Here is a 19,990-nt window from a genome sequence, read left to right as displayed (position 1 = left end):
ATTTGCAGGTAAGGGACACAGGTGTTGAGGTTTCAGTACTGTCATAACAAAACAAAAAGAGCCCTTACGACAAAGAAGCGGTTGTGTTAAAGTCATCACAAACACCTTGGTTGTGTTTAGCAACAGGGAAAGGATCTAATTACACAGGGATCTGTAGACATTGTAGACTTATACCAAAGAAGTAGCATTTTCTTAATGACCTAAATGGAATAATCAAGTTTTTCTCCAATTTGCAAGCTGCTGAGTTAGTAAATTAGGCTATTTACTGAAACAAACAAACACACCCACACAAAAAGAGTTTTTGACCTACAGGAAGAAGATGTAACAATCAGGATTTGTACATTTACTCTGTGTGTGTGTGTACATACGTATGTATGTATATGTGTGTGTATGTATATCTTATACAGTGTTGAGTCTTTAAAAGATACCTTTATTTGCTGTAGTTAGTTTAGCTGTGGACAGATTGAAACACATGCACAGTGCTCCTACTCAAGTCATGTTATTTTCTGTTGCTAGCTTTACTAAATGATCATCCATGATTATATCGAACAGCTCCCTGCCCAGAAATAGTGGAGAAGTCTGAGTTAAATATAAAATAGAAGCTGTAGAAATGTCATTCTTGGATATCAGTGAAGTAGTTTTGTATCAGATGATTGCTACTGCAAATACTAATGATCAATAAAACATTAGTTTTGTAGCTGTGTTTTACAGTTCTGTTTTAAGTCTGGATTCTATCATGGTTGGGGTGTGGTTGCGATAATTTTTATATTCTCTGCTTACTTTCCCTTTTTACAGTGGATATATTGATCAATGGACTTCTGATAGCTGATTGAATCAGCTTTAGCTAAAAGTACCAAGGGACTCCTTACATGACCATAATTTATTAGATAAAGTCCTTATTCACTTATATTTTGTAGCATCATCTAATAGAGATTCAGCTTGGCTTTTCTGGATATTAAGAGAAACTTTTCAGTCATATGTAATTGATTTTAATTAAAATACTCATTGGAATGATTTGGAATGGCATGCCTTGATAGAAAATATTAGTCATTGTTGCTAACTCAGAGCAGATGGTTGGTTTCCTTTAAATAATCACATTTGCAAAGCCCCAACTACTACATATTTAGTATTTCTTTTCTTTTTTTTAAAGGAAGTGACTGGGGTTTTTTTTAAATGCTATTATGGAATTTCAGGTGTGTGTAGCATTATGTCGAAGCACAATTCAAATTTAATTTATTGCATACAGCTTGCTTACAGTTGATATCATATCTAAAATATTTGTCTTGATGTTTAGATTACTTTACTTTCTCCTTTTCCCTTTTATCATGGCTGTATATATTAAACCCATATTGTGTATATATATATTTTCATTTTGTGGTATGTTCTGACTAAATTGAAAATACCTAGTAAATTATTATTTTTTAAAACCATTTCATGGCAAAATTTGGGATCAACTTGCATTCAGTTACTGACTTTCATTGTCAATTGTACATTAATTGCATCATAATAGAGAAGCCCAGAAGTTTACCAAAAAAATCATATGGTAAACATTCCAGTTTTAGGCCCCAATCCGGTAACACACATGTTTATCTTTAAGGCTGTGAGTAGTTTCATTGGCTTCAGTAGGTCTACTCTGGTTAAGCTTGTGTTTGTGTTTTTGCAGGATCAGAGCCTTGGGTGGCTTATGAACATGGTCCTGCATATTTCACAGACATTCTTGCTGTATAAAAGCTAGTTATAGCTTTCATGGTATGTGTACAGGCTTATGAATGAGCATAAGTGCACCTAAATATAATCTTAATCTGATGTTTTCTCCTATATTTTCTTTAGTACTTACATGCCACTTACAATGCATCTCCACTTATCAAAATACCACGCTCCTCATCTCCATGATATCAAAGGAGCTTCCTTGTAGACAAAATTAATATGTTGATAAGGATAAATTAGAAGAAATGAAAAAGATATGTGTATATATAGTGGTTGCTCTTATATACCTGCCAGTTTTCCATTAGTTAAATAAATAAGGTTATCTCAATATTAAGGAACTGCTAAAAAAATTGTATATCTTGAGGTCTAGCTATTTAGTTTACTAAAGTAATAATTTTTGAAGGGTGACCACTGTACAGTGAAACCTACATTAGCACTGCCTCCAGCACAGTAGACAACTTTTAAAGCTATTCCCCTGTGGCTTTCAGTGCAATTTTATTCAGCTGTTAGTTAAAAACTGGAACCACAGTAACTCTTCTCTTTTTTATGGAATGTAACTTTCTCCATGGAATGTTCCATGACTGCAGCGTTCAGCGCTGCTGTGACAGGACTCCTTCAAGTGCAGAAACTCTTAATGCCAGCAACAGCACTGCTGTCCTGGAAATTGTCTGGCACATCCCTGCCTCCTTCCATGTGCTTTCAAATACCTTTTCTATTTCCTGTCTCTCCTGAGTAGCATACTTACATTAGGGAAAGAAAAAGCTACCAGCACAAGATATTAACATGAGAATATTTCTGGAGAATATTTTAAAACATAATACAAGAAAACTACTCTGGAGATTTTGTGGAAGGGTAAATCCTGCCAACCCAGTGCCATAAGCAACGGGGTTTTGGGAGTCTCCTGTCTGACTGGAGACAGCTGGTCAGAGAGGGACTTTTTAGTCCATGATAGCAGTGAGTATGAGTCTGAGTGGATTGTACGTGGTATCACTGAACATTTTTACCATTAGTAAGAATTACAATCAGAATTATATGAGGGGCAGGATTTTTGTGGGATAGTGATTTTATTGGGCCACTTGCGTAGTTGAGAGAGATTTTTAGATTAGCTTTGGGGCGCCCTTCCTCACATCTCAAAAAGAAGCAGACACAGTTTGGCCCTTGAGACCTGAAGAAGGGCATCTTGTACCTGAATGCTTGTCTCTCGTGTATTTTCAGAACCACCATGGCTACAAAATCACCCCAACAGTTTTAGAATGATAGATACGGATATTTTATGTTAAGCAGTAAGCAATTCTCTTTAATCTGTATTATTCACTTTGTTGTATTGAAAAGTCTGTGAGATTGTGAGAATTTTCTAACTTTTTTTTATGAATGGCATCCATGCTGCAGTTTCTTTCACCATCTTGCATATTGGTACTCACTTGGGTTGAAAGAGTTAACGCCTGCTCCAGGCTGGAGGGGTGAGGCCGTGACTTCATTTAATTTATTTGATGTGATTGGCATGTTTTTGGCTTTGAGAAACTTCGTTCCCTATTGAATCAGAAACTGGAAGTTAACAAAACCACAGGAATGCTGGAGTAACATCAGGGGTGGGCAATTATTTGGGCTGGGGGCCACATACGGAGTTTTGGGGATCTGTCACAGACTAGGTCAGCACCCCGTTCCTCCCCCCGTGTAACAGCTCACCAAACCTTCCTATGTGGGATGGGACCACAGGCAGCAGCTTCAGCTGGGGCCCCCACTGCTAGCAGCACCATGTCTAGGCCACCCTTCTACCCCAGAGAGGGGCTCAGGCAGACACCCTGATCCCCAGTGGGAACCTGTCAACTGTGTCTGTGACTCATGCCAGCACCCACCCACTGCTGCTTCCAGCATGCAGGATGGGAACTGGTGTAAGCTGTGGAGATTGCTGTGAGGCAGGAGGGGAAGGGAGAGAGAGACAGAGAGAGGCATCCTGCCCACCTCCTGCCCATGATGAATGGCAGCAGCCATTGCTGGGCGCTAGGAAAAAGCAGGATCTTGTGGTGGGTATGCTTGCCACACCCAGGGCCCTTCTGGCTGCAGCCACCCAGAGCCTGCGCCAGGCCTGCCCGGTGGCTTTTCCCCACTACCACTTCTACCACTAGCACTGCTTCCTGGCTCTGGGCAGCTTTAGCCAGATGGGCCCCAGCAGGAGCAAGCACACCTGCTGCCAAGTTCAGCTTCTTCCCAGCACCCAGCACTGGCCACTGACACTGACTGAGGGCAAAGTTGCTTCTCTCTCTGTCTCTGTCTCTTCCCTCCCCTCCTCCCTCTCCCCTCCCCCATCCAAATCATCCTGCTTCTACAATACATCTTGACAGCTTACATCAGCTCCTTCCCTGTGCACCAGAAGCAGCTCTGGGCAGACAATGGCTTCAGCTGTGGACACACCAAGCAGGTTTCCTCTGGGGATTTTGGCATCCACCTGGGTTTGCAGGTGACACTGCTGCACCAATGCATCAGCTGTGGTCGCAGGCAGTTGACCTGATCCCCAGGAGGACCTGCTGGCAGCATCCATAGCTGATGCCAGCACATGCCCAATGCTGCTTCCAGTATGCAGGGTAGGAGCTGGTATAAGCTACAGATGGGGCCAGGATGTGCCCACCCACCAGCTCCCTATGGCCCAGATCCCATGACATTGTGGCTGCTGGCCTGTGGTTGACTTGTGCCTCTACAATTTAAGCTATGTGGGGTTCTGAATGTGTCTGAGCTGAAGATCTGAAAATTGGATTTTTACCCAGTACACTATCCAGAGATAAACAGAATTACAAAATCAAGGTAGGTAGGTGTTCCGTGTCTGTTCTGTTACAGGTTTATTGATCTGCAAACATGTGTTTTGGCCTGGCTTCATTTTTATACCATAGAGCAGAAGGGGAGAATCAGCTCTGACAAACTAATAGCTTTGTTTCAGTGTTGCCTTTGTTAGGTGCAAATTGACTACTCTACAGTCCAGTTTTGGGCTCCACAATTCAAAAATGATGTGGAGAAGCTTAAGAGAGTCCAGAGAAGAGCCACGCGCATGATCAGAGGTCAGGAGACCAGACCTTACAACAACAGGCTGAGAGCCATGGGGCTCTTCAGCCTGGAAAAGGACAGGCTCAGGGGTGATCTGATGGCCACCTGTAAGTTTATCAGGGGTGACCATCAGTATCTGGGGGAATGTTTGTTCACCAGAGCACCCCAAGGGATGACGAGGTCAAATGGTCATAAACTCCTGCAAGACCGTTTCAGGCTGGACATAAGGAAGAATTTCTTTACTGTCCAAGCCCACAAGGTCTGGAACAGCCTGCCATCGGAGGTGGTTCAAGCACCTACATTGAACACCTTCAAGAGAAAATTGGATGCTTATCTTGCTGGGATCCTATGACCTCAGCTGACTTCCTGCCGTTTGGGCGGGGGGCTGGACTCGATGAACTTCTGAGGTCCCTTCCAGCCCTAATGTCTATGAAATCTAGTTGCCTTCAAACCATGCCATGAGGGAAATGACCCAGAGAATAGGTGATCCATAGATTTGCAGTCCAAAAGAGAAGAAAAATTGATGCACCCTACTTCAAGTGGGACATCTACTTGGTGGGACAAGATGTCCAATGATGAAGTCCCTCCACATGCTGATGGCATATCTGTTGAGGGATTAATAATGAAGGCCTGTTCCCAAGTAACTCTTGTACAGTGAACTGAACAGGAAAAGGGTGCATATAGTTCTCAAGAAAAACCTTCAAGGGCAACCTAGAGGCACACTTGACTGAGTGCAATCTCTTTTGAGTTAATTCTTTTGAGCTTTTGGTTGAAAAGAGGTGGCATCAGAGTGCCAAAGTGCATATAGGTCTTTTTTGAATAGCCATAGTATGCCCTTGGGCAGGGAAATATGCAAGTGAAGGATGCAGTAACAGACTGGTTCGTGTGTTGAATTAACTCCCAGTGATGACACAATGTTTATATTCTGAACTGACATTCTGCCTGTCCTTCCCAGTAGTGTGTAAAGGGTGAAAAATACTTACTTGTGATAAACCTTTCCTGAAAGTCAAAAGGATGGGATGAGTCCAAATCAAGTCTCTAGGTCCAAATCAGGACTTAGGAAGAACTTTAAGTGTCTAAGTCACCAAGAGAATTCAATAGCCACAAAACAGTTTAGGTACCTAGATTCATTAGGAAACTTTTTTTGGCTAGAAAAGGCCCTTGTGTACCGTAGTCTCCAATTCCATAGGCAGGACAGAGCATTAGGCCTGTGCAAAGCAGCTACTATTTGCTTCAGATTCAGCCGATTTGGGGGACAGTGATTTGATTCCATGAGTCAAATCACTGTCCCGAATTGACTTGGCCAAATCTGATTCCAAGAGTTGGATGCTGCCAAATCTCCAAGTCACACAGGCCCCATCCCCCACTCGCTCTGCCAGCCCCGGTAATGGCTATCCCACACACCCCAGCTCCCGACTCTTTGAAGAAAAAAGCCTCCACTCACCAGCTCCTGCCTGGTGGGGGGCGATCCCCACTACCTCCCACTGCCCCATGCCATGTGGGGGGGCTCCCTTTTGCTGGCCCCCTTATATATGAGCAGTCTGAATCCTGAGATGATGAAAGCCCCTGCCTTACAGCCCTGAGTCAGATGCCTAAGCTCTGTGAAGTGGTGTGGGAGTTCATACCAGACATACCCTGCAACTAGCATTTCCTGTTGGCTAACTGGATTGGCCTGGGAAAGCACCTGTTGTATAGAAAGTATAGATGTCTACCCTGTCTATCTGAATCATCTTCCCGGGGCTGTACACCTAAATTTTAGGCATTGTAATACCTAAGTGGAGGTACATACAAGATTGATGTGGATTTGGCCTGATATTCCTAGTCTAATATATTTAAATCCAAATTATTTATTTAAACACCAAGTTACTGAAGGGAGAAGGAGGACTGCTTGTGTGGAGTGCATGCAAACTGAACGTTTCAATTTCCCTCTCCCTGCTTCTTCATACTGTCTGCAGCAAATTGACAGGCAGTGCATTCATTGCAAACCAGGTCATTTCTCACACCTCTCTCTGTCCCCTCTTGAACACTGAAAGATTGCTGCCTTTGAAGCAAGCAAGCCATCAGGGAGTGTATCTTCCCATCAAGAAAACAAAGCCTCTCATTAGCTCAAACTCTTCTTGAATAGCTTTTTGCAAGGAAGGAATGGAGGGACATTACCAGCTGACCTGCTGATTAATTCCAAAAAGTGCTAAGTGGACACTGTCCTGTCTGCCTTTATTCCAGTGAAATTGGAGAGACACACACACACACACACACACACCCCTCAGCATTAGCTAGCATGGCCAGATGCCAGCTGGGGTCTGTGCTGCTGGGGTCCTTGCTGTGGGAGAGGAGAATCCCTGCTTGAGCAGCAAACGAGAGAAAGGTGGGGCAGGGGGATGCCAGGCAGACACTGCTGTCTCCTGGCTGCAGTCCCCCACCCCCTTCTCAGCTAGTCAGAGCTCCAGCTAGGGAAGAAGGGGGAGGAGACATCTCTGCTCTCTGGAGTAGACAGCTCAGCCCAGCCCAGGGCTGAAAAACATGCTGGGGGACTCTGATTTAACTTAAACCAGGAAGGGGTCTGGGCCAGAATTTCAATAAACTGATTTAATCCAAATCAGTTAAGTCTGATACTACATTCAACCAGGTTTATCTTAAACCAGTTTTGGCTATTTTGAAACTAGTTTATGTGCACTGAACTTGTGTTCTTTTACAGGTTTAAGCCAGTTTCTGATCACGTAAACCAGTTTATGTATAACTTCTGTCCCTAGCCCTTTACTCTAAGTGATTTGTATTACTTTAATTTACAATAATTTAATTATGGGCATATTTTTGTCTTTGTTAAATTAGGTAGGATATTACATTAAATTAAACTTTACAAGAGGAAACAGCATAAACGATTGTGGTATGCATACCTGTAGTTTTATACACAGTTTCCCTTTGTTAATATTTCAAGCACATTAAATATTTGAATGAGTTGCTATAAGATAACTTGAAAAAATAAAGTTCTATTCCTTGGCAGTTTCACTGCAGTTATCTATATTTCTTTTCTGTGTTTTTAAAAGCTATTGTATGCAACCAAGATTTGTATCACTCAGAGTTCATTTATTCTTGTTTCCTGCCTCCCTCCCTGATGTCATTGTTATGAGCTTTTGATGTCACAATTGGTTGATGTAAGGAGGACACCGATAACATAGCTGTGTTGTATCCTATGTGGAATAAGTGGATGATGCATAAAGACTATCCAGTTTCTGTGCAAATATCAATAGTAATTTTAAAAAGTGAAAGGAAGCAGACCACAGAAAACTGTGAATGGGTTTCAGTAAGGTTTTCCATGAAACACCATTGGGCCCTTAATGAATGAAACCTGTTAGTTTGTTAGTTAGTTTTTGGGGGTTTTTTAAAGATTTTGTTAGCTACAGAAAAACAGAAAAAACTCTCTTTAGAGGTTATTTTTACTTCATTTGTTTGCAAAAACCTTTCTCAGTTTTATGTTTGTGGAAAAAGAGGTGTCCAGTGATTCAAGTGTTAATGTGAGACTCAAGAAAACCTGGGCTGATTTCCTTAATTCATCACAAACTTCCTGTGTGACTTTGAACGTGTCATTTAGCAACTCTGGGCCTTGGTTACTTAAATGTCTAACAAGAATAAAGCAGAGCTCTCTTACAGGCATACTGTGAGGAGAAATGCATTAAAGGTTGAGGCACTGAAATACCAGTGACAGGAGCTATATGTGTCTTACAGATGTATAGTATTCTGTCAGTGCTTCTAGGATACAAGTCACTGTCACAGCGGGGATAAAATGTAGAAGTCCTGCCTATATCTTGTTCTAGGCAGTGTGCTACACTCCCTTTTCATTCATTGCTTAAGAATCATTGTGGTTTTTATATGAAAAGTCATAATTTTCACTATAGGATTATAATACTTTGGCATCATTATCCTGAAAGGTATTTTTTACTAGCTAGGATTGTATTTCACTGAAAGAGCAAAAATCTTAGTGATCCTTGCCATCTAAGTTTTATAGCTTTTTATTTTGTATCACTGTTTCTCAGCCTTCTTGGGTTATAGTTGCCTCTAGCATCTCAGTATATTTTCCATAGTTGTAGCAGTCAAGTAGTTGTAACAGTCTAATTCATTTGCCTAAGAAATAGTTCAATAAAAAAGGTTTCCTGATAACAAATTAGAGTAATTACTATGTAGCTGCTCAGTGTTGGTTTCCCTTATCATGGCATTCTTGTATTTGCTTTACTCTCTACATGTTGGTTCAGACTTCTGAAACACTGGATGCATCTACACATGCATTTACTCCAGCCTAGATTTACTCTGGTGTAAACTAAGCTGGAGTAAGAGTTTTTAGGCAAGCATCTACCCATACGGGCATTAGGGAGAAGATTTGCACCCAGTTCCCTGCAGCCCTGCAGTGGGCCTCTGCTGTCAACAGGGGAAGCTCCAGGGTCCCACTGGGTGTTAGCCCAGGGGCTGGTAGGGAGCACCAGGCCAAGAAACATGGGGCTTGGAAAAAAGCTGCAGGGGAGGAACAGGCCCCAGCCCCCTGCCCCAATCCACCAGTGGGGCAGCTAGTTTCCTGCTAGCTTCCCCACTGGCAAATCAGGACAGGGCACTGGGACCTACCCCACCCCTGCAGCTCTTTCCAAGCCCCATGCCTTGATCACCCAAGCAGAGGTCTTGCATCTCCCTGTTGCCGGGGCAGTGGGACATAGTTCTTACCCAGGCTCCTGTGCTTCTGGAGGCAGGGAGCTATCTCCTTCCCCCTGGTAGATGGCTGCCCAGGAGCAGATTTTGCTTTCAGCCAAGCATCTACACAAGTGCTATAGTGCAGTTACTAATCCCAAGTAAATTTGCTACTTGGATTTGCAGGAAGTAAATTTACTTGGGATTAGGGAGGTTTACTGCAAAGTAAGCATGTGCACATGTAGATGCACATGCTTACTTTGCAGTAAACTATGCTAATGCGAAGTTAAGCATCTCATGTAGATGTGCCCACTGTAGATTAAATAAGATTCAAATATCTTTGTCACCTGTTTAAGGCAACTGTGATTTCTGTAAATATCTAAGGAAAACATATAGCTTGACATCTTGGCTAAGTACAGACAGTCAAAAAGGCCAAGGCTGAATCAGTTCAATCTCTGAAGAATTATTTAAACTGCATAGATTGAACCAATAAGCAAGTGAACAGACATTCACTTTTGATTCCAGAAATGCAGTCACATACCTGCAGTGGCCCAGCCCAGAATTTGGGGTTGCTTGAACATGCGTATCTTCTCAGTTGGAATAGACAGCTTGGGCCAAGGCTAGCCCACTCACCCTGCAAGGGAGCGGGGGGGGGGGTGGGCAGGTACAAAGCATCCTGGGATGCTTGGGGACTGTCAGTTAACTTGAATCTGGAGGTGATCTGGGACAGAAGTTCAATAAACCAATTTGATCTAAATCAGTTAAGTCTGATACTACATCCATCCAGGTATATCTTAAACCAGTTTTGGCCATTTTGAAAGTGGTTTATGTGCACTGAACTTCTGTTGTGTTACAGATTTAAACTGGTTTCTGATCACTTATACTAGTTTATATGTAATTTCTGTCCTAGTTCTTGTGCCCAATGAACTCAATGGGAGTTTAGCTACTACTTTATTGAAGCCAGGATTTCATTTATGTCATGAGATTCTAATGAAATATATAAACCTAATGATAATGTAATGTATGCTAATATGCAAACGGCATGTTTCACCACAGTGGATATATTGACATATGCCCTTAAAGCTATGTGGTAAACTCTGGCACAGTTTGTGCTGGAGTCAGCTGCACATGCACCAGTTTGATCTGGGGCGGAGCAACCCTGGGCTGTCACAGAGTCTGGGGGGTCAGACCCTGGCTCTGTGGGGTCTGAGCCTGGCGTTGGAGCTGGCTGGGGCTGAGGGTGCTAAAATGTGGGGCTAGGTGGCAGGCAGACCCCACATTTTAGCACCCTTGTACCCCAGCCAACCCCTGTTACCGTCTACATATGCATTTCAGCGCATGTAATTACTCCTCCTTAGGAAGGTACTGTTCCTGAGAGTACCATCCTACAGTGTAGTTAAACATTTACTGCACACTAATAGTAGCTCATGTGTAGATAGTGACACTTTACTGCAGAGTTAATTAGTCAACTCCGTAATAAAGCACATGTGTAGATGCACCCAGTACATGCTAAATGGACCAGTACAAAGGACTGGGTGTCAGTGCCGCCTCTTTTGTGAGACATAATGGTAGTTTATTGCTAAATGTACAGGCTTTATACCTATCCATTTCCTCATGCTGCATTGAAAAAACAGCTTTAGGAAGTACTTTTTTGCCACATTATATTCTTATTGGCATGGGAGAGAAACACCTGCAATGGAGAGTTCCATCAAGTTTATCTCGCCTCAGATGTGAGAGAAGTGAAAATTTCAGAATCCCATAAATGCTAGAGAAAGTGGTCTTACCAGTGTTAATAATGGAAGTGATTTTGATTGTATAATGCAATTTTTCCCCCCAAAATGTTACCATTTCATTTCTGAATGCAGTGCTTCTAATGCAGCATGTCTTTAGAGTCCTCCATGTTGTAGAGTGTGAAAATTAACACGATTTTTTTATTGTGGTCCTTCCCCCCAAACTGTTTTATTGCTCCTAAGAAAACAGTTGCATTGCAGTGGAAAATCTATTCTTGGGTACCTGTTAAGATCTAGCAAAGTGTGGCTTTATAACTTTTCTCAACTAAGCTTTTGCCTTTCCTAAAAGGACTGTTGGCTGACAAATTTACAGCAATCTGTTCTGTATATAGATTTTAAGTTTGGTAACTAATGGCTAAAGCATGAAGGGAAAAATCTGTTCTATTTACTGGAGAATTTACAAGTACCACCTCCCTACATATCGTGCATTTTCCCTTCTTTCTCTTTTCTTCCATTAAGTTATTCCCTAAATGCAATGATAGCACCTTGTTACTAAGAGAATTACATGCAGTAGGTGTTGGATGGGTCTTTCTATTGCTGTGGAATCCAGCTGAGTTTTTTAAAAAACTGATTAAGTTGTCATTCTTTTCCTGTTAATTTTCTTTTACTGAAGTTGTTCAAAAGCTAAATCTAAATAGATATCACATTGACAAAAATTTGTACTGGTTTTCATTAGCCTCAACTGTCAGTTACAAGATCCACAGCTTTGTTGGCAGTTCTTCTGTGACTCTTTTCCCTCAGCATCACAGCAGTATTATTTTTCCCTAAATGTGTCCCAGTGTTTAACAAATGGGTGGAAAGTCTGATTTTGAAGGCAGTTACATGCTGCATCCAGGCCATTATCTTTTGGTGAGATGTGGTGTGGAATTTTGTTTAATGTTTTTAGGTACTCCATGTAATCTTCAGAGAAGCACTGCATGTTTGACTGCTATTTACTCCACTGTTGAAAAAACTACCTAATAATTGCAGAACCCATGGGATTTTCTATTTGACATGCTGTAGACTTGATTTAGCGAAGTAAAGTTCAAGTTTTACAGTGTGATGTTCTATGTTCTAGGAATGTTTACAAGGATTACCGTTTCCTTGAGCTAGCCTGCGACTCCCAGGAGGAGGTGGATAGCTGGAAGGCATCTCTCCTGCGAGCTGGTGTCTACCCAGATAAATCCTCAGTAAGTCAAACAGCTTGCTAGTTTTTTCAGTAGCTGCACTAGCTAGGACTTGGAAAAATCTTCCTTTCTCTTTCTCATTTTTCTGGGAAGAGATTTATTTTTAAGCTCTGTCTGTAGATGTCTAGAAATATTATGTATTTTTGCATGGCTATAATTGAGCTCACATCTATGGCTTTTTTTAAAGGTTCATCATCAAATAAATTAATGTAAAATTACATTCTGAGTTAAGTCATGACAAATAAACCCTCTGGCTAGAAGAGAAATAATTTTATTACTTAAAAAAAAAGAATCCTTAAAGACCTGAATAATAGAAATGATGCTCTGTTTTGGGTGCTTCCTCAACTTCACCAAATCTATTCATATTTTTTTTGAGATAAAGTATGGTTTGAAGCATGTATTTTTGCATATTCCTATTCTAGAACTGAAGGAGACATACCAATCTATCATGTGATTTTTATTTCACTGCTTCACCATCTGTTTCAGTATCTGAGGCAAATACCAACTAAGCCTTTCATGTACAGCTTTAATAAGATTATGAAAAATATTAAACCAAAAAAATCATATCAATTGGATACACAATACAGAAAGCTGGGAAATGAGTTTGTCAAACTGCCCTTTCACATTTTAATGGCCTCTCTCTCTTTTGTTGTTATTATTTATACATAGTTCTGGCAGGGTTTGGTCCAGTTTCTAAGGTGACCTCATTGCATGAGTCTGTGTAAGCTTCTAGTTCACTAAGTTTCTGGTTTCACTGGAGCCACACTAGTACAGATTCCAATAAGAGTGCAGAGTCCTGTTACAGGATGCCATTGTTGGTTAAAGAACCATTAGACCTATGCCTATTTTATTTTACAAATTTGATTTCCATTATAAGAGGCCTTCCTGTAGCATGTAGTATCTAGGACAGATCTATGGTAGCCCCTAGTTCCCCCTACCATGATGAAATTCCCAGAGGACTGGGTCAGTGGGAGAATTTTCTCTCTTTCTTTTTATATGTTTAGTATGCTTTCAAACTGTGATACTTGGCAGTTTTGCAGAAAAGATCTATGTTATTTTTCTGCCTTTTTCTAGTATTTGTAACACCTCCCAATTTGGTATTAACTGCATGTTTAGGGGAAGGACAGAGGGGCTTTGGTATCTAGTAAGGGTATATGAAACAGGCTGTATTCAATTCAGATTCAACCTGAACCGGGAACAGCGATTCAATTAGTTGATTCAGATCACTGTCCTGATTAGATTTGACCAGATCTGAAGATTCAATGCTGATTCAGAGAATCAGCAATTCAGACATAGACATAGCTTTAAATGTTTTTTCTACATACCTCTAATTACCAGACATGGCTCGTGAATGCTGCAGTAGTGCGGTGGAAGGAGCGTCCAACAGGAGCGCAGGGTCCTCCCACACCCCCCACCCTTTTGGTCCACTTCCAGGTCCACCACCAGGTGTGCAGGGAATCCCCCCTGCATTCCTCTGGCTTGGCAATCAGCTGTGGGGGGACCCTGGGTGCCCTCTCCAAACCCAGGAGGCACTCTGCCAAGCTGGGGGGCCGGAGGTTCCCTGTGTGCTCCCCAGCAGACCTGGAAGTGGACCGGGAGTGCTTCTGGTCCACTTCCGGGTCCACTGCCAAGCATGCTGGCCGCCCCCCTGTGCTGCCATAGGACACTCCATCTGCCCCAGAATCTCAGCATTTACAAGCCACTTGGTACCTTGGAGTATGTAAAAACAAACAAACAAACAAACAAACAAAAACATTTAAAGCTGTGTCTATGTCCGAATCGCTCCGAATTGATTTGGAGGGTTCAAATTCAGTTCAGAGACATTAAAGGATCTCCTGATTCAATTCAGATTTGGGTGCCAAATCCAGCCGAATCTCCACCGAATCATATCAGCAACTGAAGCTTCACACAGCTCTAGTATCTAGCTGCCCTTTGGCCTTTGAAAGTCTTCCCATAATACATTGTTTAAACCTTCTTCATTAACTCTTTCACTTTTAATGCATATTGTTAGTGGTATGAATATATGTTTTCACATCAAGGGGCTCTCACATCAAACTGCTCAGCAGTGCACTCATTTCATGATAGTTACTCCTACAGCCAGCTTCCATTCCTTCCTCTGACCAGTCAGCGCTCAGCGCATCTTCTTCATTATCTTCCACATAATGGTCCCTTCCTCACTGCTACCAGTCTTCATAGGACATGTCTCTGCTTTTCAGTCAAGGTTCTTTGAGTAGATGTGATATCTTTTATTAGGCCAACCGAATGTAATTATACCTGACCTCCTCATTCTATGTGGTATTGTACCCATGCATAGCTTTCTCATCATACCATGCTTACAGACTCCCAGAGAAGTATCACTTACCTGATTATTACTTTTCTATCCCCCTAGCTGAGTACACAGGTAAGATTTTTTTTTTAACTGGTTATATTTGTTGTTATTTGAGATATCTATCTGCATCTATTTATCTAATATATTGTATGTTCATTCCTGTCCTGTTTAGGTTTTTGTTCTTGTTGCCCTTGTTAGATTTTAAGTCCTTCAGGGCAAAGGCAATACTTTATTCCATATCTGGGCAATGTCTAAAAGCTATGGGATGCATCATAGTTTAAGTAGTTAAAAATTCAGATTGGAAGCACATGCTACAGTTTCTATAGTAAAAGGCAATTTATTTTCCTAATTCATACTTATCGTCTTCCAAAGGTATAGTTTCCAGCATAAATATACTTTTAAATATATAGAATACTTACAATTACAAAATAAATATTTATGGTCTGTGTTGTGCAGCGGTTCCGACAAGAAGATCGTAGTGGTTATTTCTGGCCTAAATTTATGATTTTACAAAAAGTTACTGTGCCAGTCAATAACGTATGAGATACCACAGTTATTTCTTAGCCGAAATATAGGGAAATAGCTCTAATATAATGATGTTATAATTATCGGTCAGTGGTGGCTTTGATGGTGACAGCTTATGCACTGTTTAATCTGTTTGCATATATTAGGTATATTTAAAACACTGTAAATACATGGACATGTATATTTTCTATTATGTAATGTTTAAATATTAAATAACAACAGCAACGCAACACAGTAACAATAGAAGTCCTGTACCTAAAGTACATACTTAAACAAATTGTTTATACTGTAATACAATAAACGTTGTTTTCTTTCAATGGTAGTAATGCTATCAGTGTATGTACAGTGCAGTGTGATCTTCACAAAAGAGGCTAATTCCTGGCCTACCACATTTATTTCCTAAGCCCTTTACATGCAATAAAGTGGGTTCTCAGATATCAGTGCTTGGCAATTGTGATTAAAGGAAGATTTTTCAGGGGCAATTGCAGAATAATAAGATACTTTTGTTTTTAAAGGTTTTTTGAAACGGTTTCAGACATCTTCCCCCCCCCCCCCCCACCACAACCACACTCTTTGTTTTCTCTAATTACCATTTACAGGGGCTAGGAAGTTAACTACCAGCCCTTTGGATAGAAGTAAAAACAGGTTTGAGAAAGCCCTTTGGATAATTCTCAAACCTTTTTTCATTTCTATAACAATAGATAGTATTGCGTATCAACTGAAGAATGCCCACAAGATTAGGAGAAGATCCTCTGAGTAAAATTTTTCATGCAAGTCCTTCATTTTAGTGCCTGGGGCAAGAGTAAATTAGTTCCCATATGAGGTCAGACATAGAATAATTCAGAACTGAGAAGACCTCCACCATCTTGGTAACTCATGTACAGCATGTACAGTAACCACTTAAGCATCCATTAGGCCAATCTACCTCACAAACTGGTGCTTAAAATGTTATCCATTATAGCTTTGAGGATCTTGAAATGCAGATACAAGTGGTATATGCTGACTAAAAGAAACGCCTCTAACATTTAATGAAAGTCAGATCAATTCTCAGAACTTCTAGAGTGCCAAACATCAAGAAATTATTCAAATTACTATGCCTTTGAAAAATAGCCAGTCTGGAGTACTCTTACCTGATATTCACTGAGGTGTTAACAGATTGGAATACAGTAACATATCCCTTGATAAGAATTGGCAGGGTAGGTTCTTTAAGTGGTAGCAGATTAACTAGAGGAAAGGGGGTGCAGCATTCTCAGTGACCTCTTTCCGTTATTCTTTACAGGATATGCCCACAGAACATGCTGGAATTGAGGTCCTGTTCCTGTCATTTCTAATGCATTTAAACTACCCAGTGATGAATGAATTAACCAGAGAGATTTCCCGAAGTGCTCATTCTTGCCCTAACTCTGCTTATTTATGGCACTGGGAGCTGTATTTACTGACCTCACTAGTAACACAGGCCAACATCATGCCCTCTAGAAAATGTCTCTGTAAAAGTCCACATACAATATATATCTTAATACCGGCTGCTGTGGTCAGTAAAAATAAGCGTTTTGCTTCACCGCGTCAGGACTAATACAGCTTTACCTCACAAAGCAATGCAGATCATAAAAATAGAACCCAAGCCCTGTAAGGTGTCATTTGGGGAGTCTGCTTTTGTTTCATGCTTTGTAGGATTTCTTGTAAACTTCCCTGAGCCTTCTTGCATAGGGCAACATCTAAATTTAATAAAATAAAATACTACTGCTACTAATCAGTTATTCTACCTATTTATTTAAATAAATTCAGGGGATGGTTATCAAACTGATCTTCCTAATCTTCATACTGTCTTCAGTATCATATCAAATAGAAAGTGTTATTGGAAAGCAAATGATTCCACCACATACTTGTAATTAAATCAACGAAACAGACAATCATGATCTCTAATGTTATTTCGTTGTGAAAAAATATTAAAAGATGCATCCCCTTTGACTTGTAAAATGGTCCATTTGTGAAGTGCCCACAAAACTGTTCTTCGTGTCAGTAGAACATACATCTTGCCTTTAGCAAAAGACTTTTTGGAATCTGATCTATTTACTTTTGTCTGATATAAGTTCATTTTTATGTATAGTACTCAAATACCATTCTAGTTCCTTGAAGTAAATCTCCCTTCTAATTTCCCTTACACCATTCAAAAATGCTGCAAAGTGGTTTTGGGGGTTTTTTTTGTTTTGTTTTTTAATCATTCTACCTACTGCACTTGCATACTAGAGTGATAAGCATTTTCAAAATCTTTGGAAGGGGAGGAAGTGAGAGAGAGAGGGAGGAGTTGCTGAGGAAGATGAAATCTGCTTAAAATTAGTTAGGCCATGAGCTGGGAGGAGATTTGCTTTTATGCTACAGGAAGAGTCACCTACTCTTACAAGTACACTGTCCCAAAGAACTAATATGTATTGTGAAGTTCATCTCCTAGGAGTTTGGAAAGGTCAGCAGGAAGAGATGTTGGGTGCTGCTGTAGTACTGCAGCTCACCTGATCTTCCAGGAATAAAGTGTCAATTGTGTGCTGAGGCTGAGAAGTTTTGAGCTGTGCTAGAGCTATACAGCTTTTTTGGGGGGGAGCTCCAGATCTGTGGTATTTCAGAAAGATGCTCTAGAACTTGGATGAGGATCAGCAACACTTCTTTTTCATTAAAACCACCTTCTTTCTCAACACTTCCAAACTTTTCTCTGAGAACATGAAATATTTTGGAGGATTTCACCATTCAGTTCTTTTTCTCATTTGAAGGCCTTGTGTTTTATGCAAATGCCATTGCCAGCAAGTGGCAGCAATTTGCACTCATTTCAACACTTTCTCTGCTGTAATTCCAAGGTTAAAAAATACAAACAAGTAGCCCCCCGTCCCTTTACAGGCTGACTTCTCTGTCTTCTGCAAGTTACAGCTATTTGTGACTCTCCAGGCTTTGGCACTAGTGATAAAACATTGGTCCTTAGAAATTAGAAATTGATTAATGGTGGCTTAAAACTGGAGCAAACACGGTGGTGAACGAAGCCTGCTTTCCACAACTGCCAGGACTATGAATCTGCCTGGAATCTGAATGTCAAACTATGCCCTTTCATCAGTAATTTCTGTGCCGATGTACAAGCCAGCATGCACGCCCTTACTTGTGTGGCTTCTGCAAAGCTGAGAAGAGTAATAGTAGAACTTTATATTATTTACTGGATTCACCAGATCTGCTCCAAACACATGTTGCTAGCAAAGCTATTAAGCAAAGAGCTGCCATTTTTGTGTTGTCACTCTTCTGCTGATACTCATTTGCATTGTTGATAGTAGTAATGATGACTGTTAGGTGAAGCAGTTCCTGCCTCTTAGTAATGCAAGGAAACAACATACTTGCTCATCTTGGGTTCTTATGTGCTATAAACAAAATCAGGGAGTCACTGTTTTGTTTGCCTGAATGAGTATCCTTAACACATTAAATGTTACAATCTAAGTATCACTCTAGCTTTTCCATCACACACACACACACACACAAACACACACTCTCTCTCTCTCTCTCTCTTCCTCCCCCTCCCCTTCCCCCCCCTCCTCTGCCCCCCTTCTGTCCTGTGCACATACCAGGTTTGTTAACCATCTTTTACTACTGGTAGAAATTACCCTCTGTGCTCCCAATATATTGCCAAGTCCCCTTTGCCCTTGAGGGTTTTGCTCTTGTCAGGATGTGGCCCTTTTCAGCCACCCTGATTGCTCTGAATCACTATTTTTATTTTTTCAACCCCTATATGAGTCAGTTTGCTTGATATAAATGACACTGTTACCATTTCATTTTGAAAGGGGATATCCATTTGCCAGCTGACTTCAGTGCTGGTTTCTGCATTTGAAGTATCCAAACCCCGTTCTTTTAAAATGACTACAACTTTGTGACTAACCTTTCCAGACTGGATTTCTCAACTGTGGGCTGGCGTTTATTTTGGCTGATTTCCCACTCTATAATATATACTGTTCATGCCAGCTCATGGCAAAACTCGTAATTAAAAAACAAAGTAGCAGTGCAGATGTTCATCAAACTTCTGCACATTCTACCTCCCCGGCACCATCCACTCTTTTCCTTGTTCCCCTTTCCCCTCTTATTTTATTACCAACCTAAACATACAATATTTGCTTTTTTAAAAAGCATTGGATGGTGAAACTTTCCATTCCTTGGCATGTTGTGGGAGTGGCTGTCATGAAACGGTAAGCAGACATGCTTAGTGGGTTGCCTTGCATGCTAGAAGTTCAATATTACCATTGCAAGAAAATCCAGCTGGCTACAGTCCCATTCCCAAATCTTTTTGGGCCCTATTTCCCTGTCACTTACCCAAGCGTAACTCCATTGACTCCAGTGGAGCTGCTCCTGATTTACACTGGTGGAAGCAAGAGGAAAATCAGACCCTTTGTTTAGAAAAGAAATTCTGAAAACTTGCAGTTACTGCATTTACAATTTCACTGAACATTTTAAGCTTTTCATGAATTTCTTATGCTTCCTTTGAAGCTTTCTCACCAAAGGGAATTAGTGAATATTCTTTGATTCAGTTATTCATTTGGTTTGTCTGACACCCAGAATACACACAGCATATTACGTTCATTTGAAATAAATGTATCTAATGTTTTTTTTTTCTTTTTTTCACTCTCACTGCTTCCTGAAAAGGGGAACAACAGAGTAAGTTCTTTGTCCTGTTACAAACTCCCTTTCTACTGCTTCCCAAGGGTTTTCTTTGTAAACCAAGAGTTTCTGTTCTGGTTCACACAACA

The 19,990-nt window shown here is 40.9% G+C and overlaps 1 protein-coding gene across 9 annotated transcripts in view; it reads left to right on the top strand.

The window, feature by feature from the left end:
• The window catches only part of DNM3 (dynamin 3), a 366,866-nt gene that overhangs the window by 257,985 nt on the left and 88,891 nt on the right, over positions 1-19,990 (top strand). For all 9 annotated transcript variants that reach the window (XM_090049992.1, XM_090049990.1, XM_090049991.1 and 6 more), the window contains one exon: positions 12,262-12,373. In XM_090049992.1, the coding sequence (XP_089906118.1) occupies positions 12,262-12,373 (112 nt within the window). The remainder of the gene's footprint in view (positions 1-12,261; positions 12,374-19,990) is intronic.

This window comes from Crocodylus siamensis, chromosome 5 (assembly GCF_052110815.1).
Source record: "Crocodylus siamensis isolate JL-2025a chromosome 5, ASM5211081v1, whole genome shotgun sequence".
NCBI lineage: Eukaryota > Metazoa > Chordata > Crocodylia > Crocodylidae > Crocodylus > Crocodylus siamensis.
Note: the sequence above shows the minus strand (reverse complement) of the source record. Positions and strands in the feature narration are given on the sequence as shown.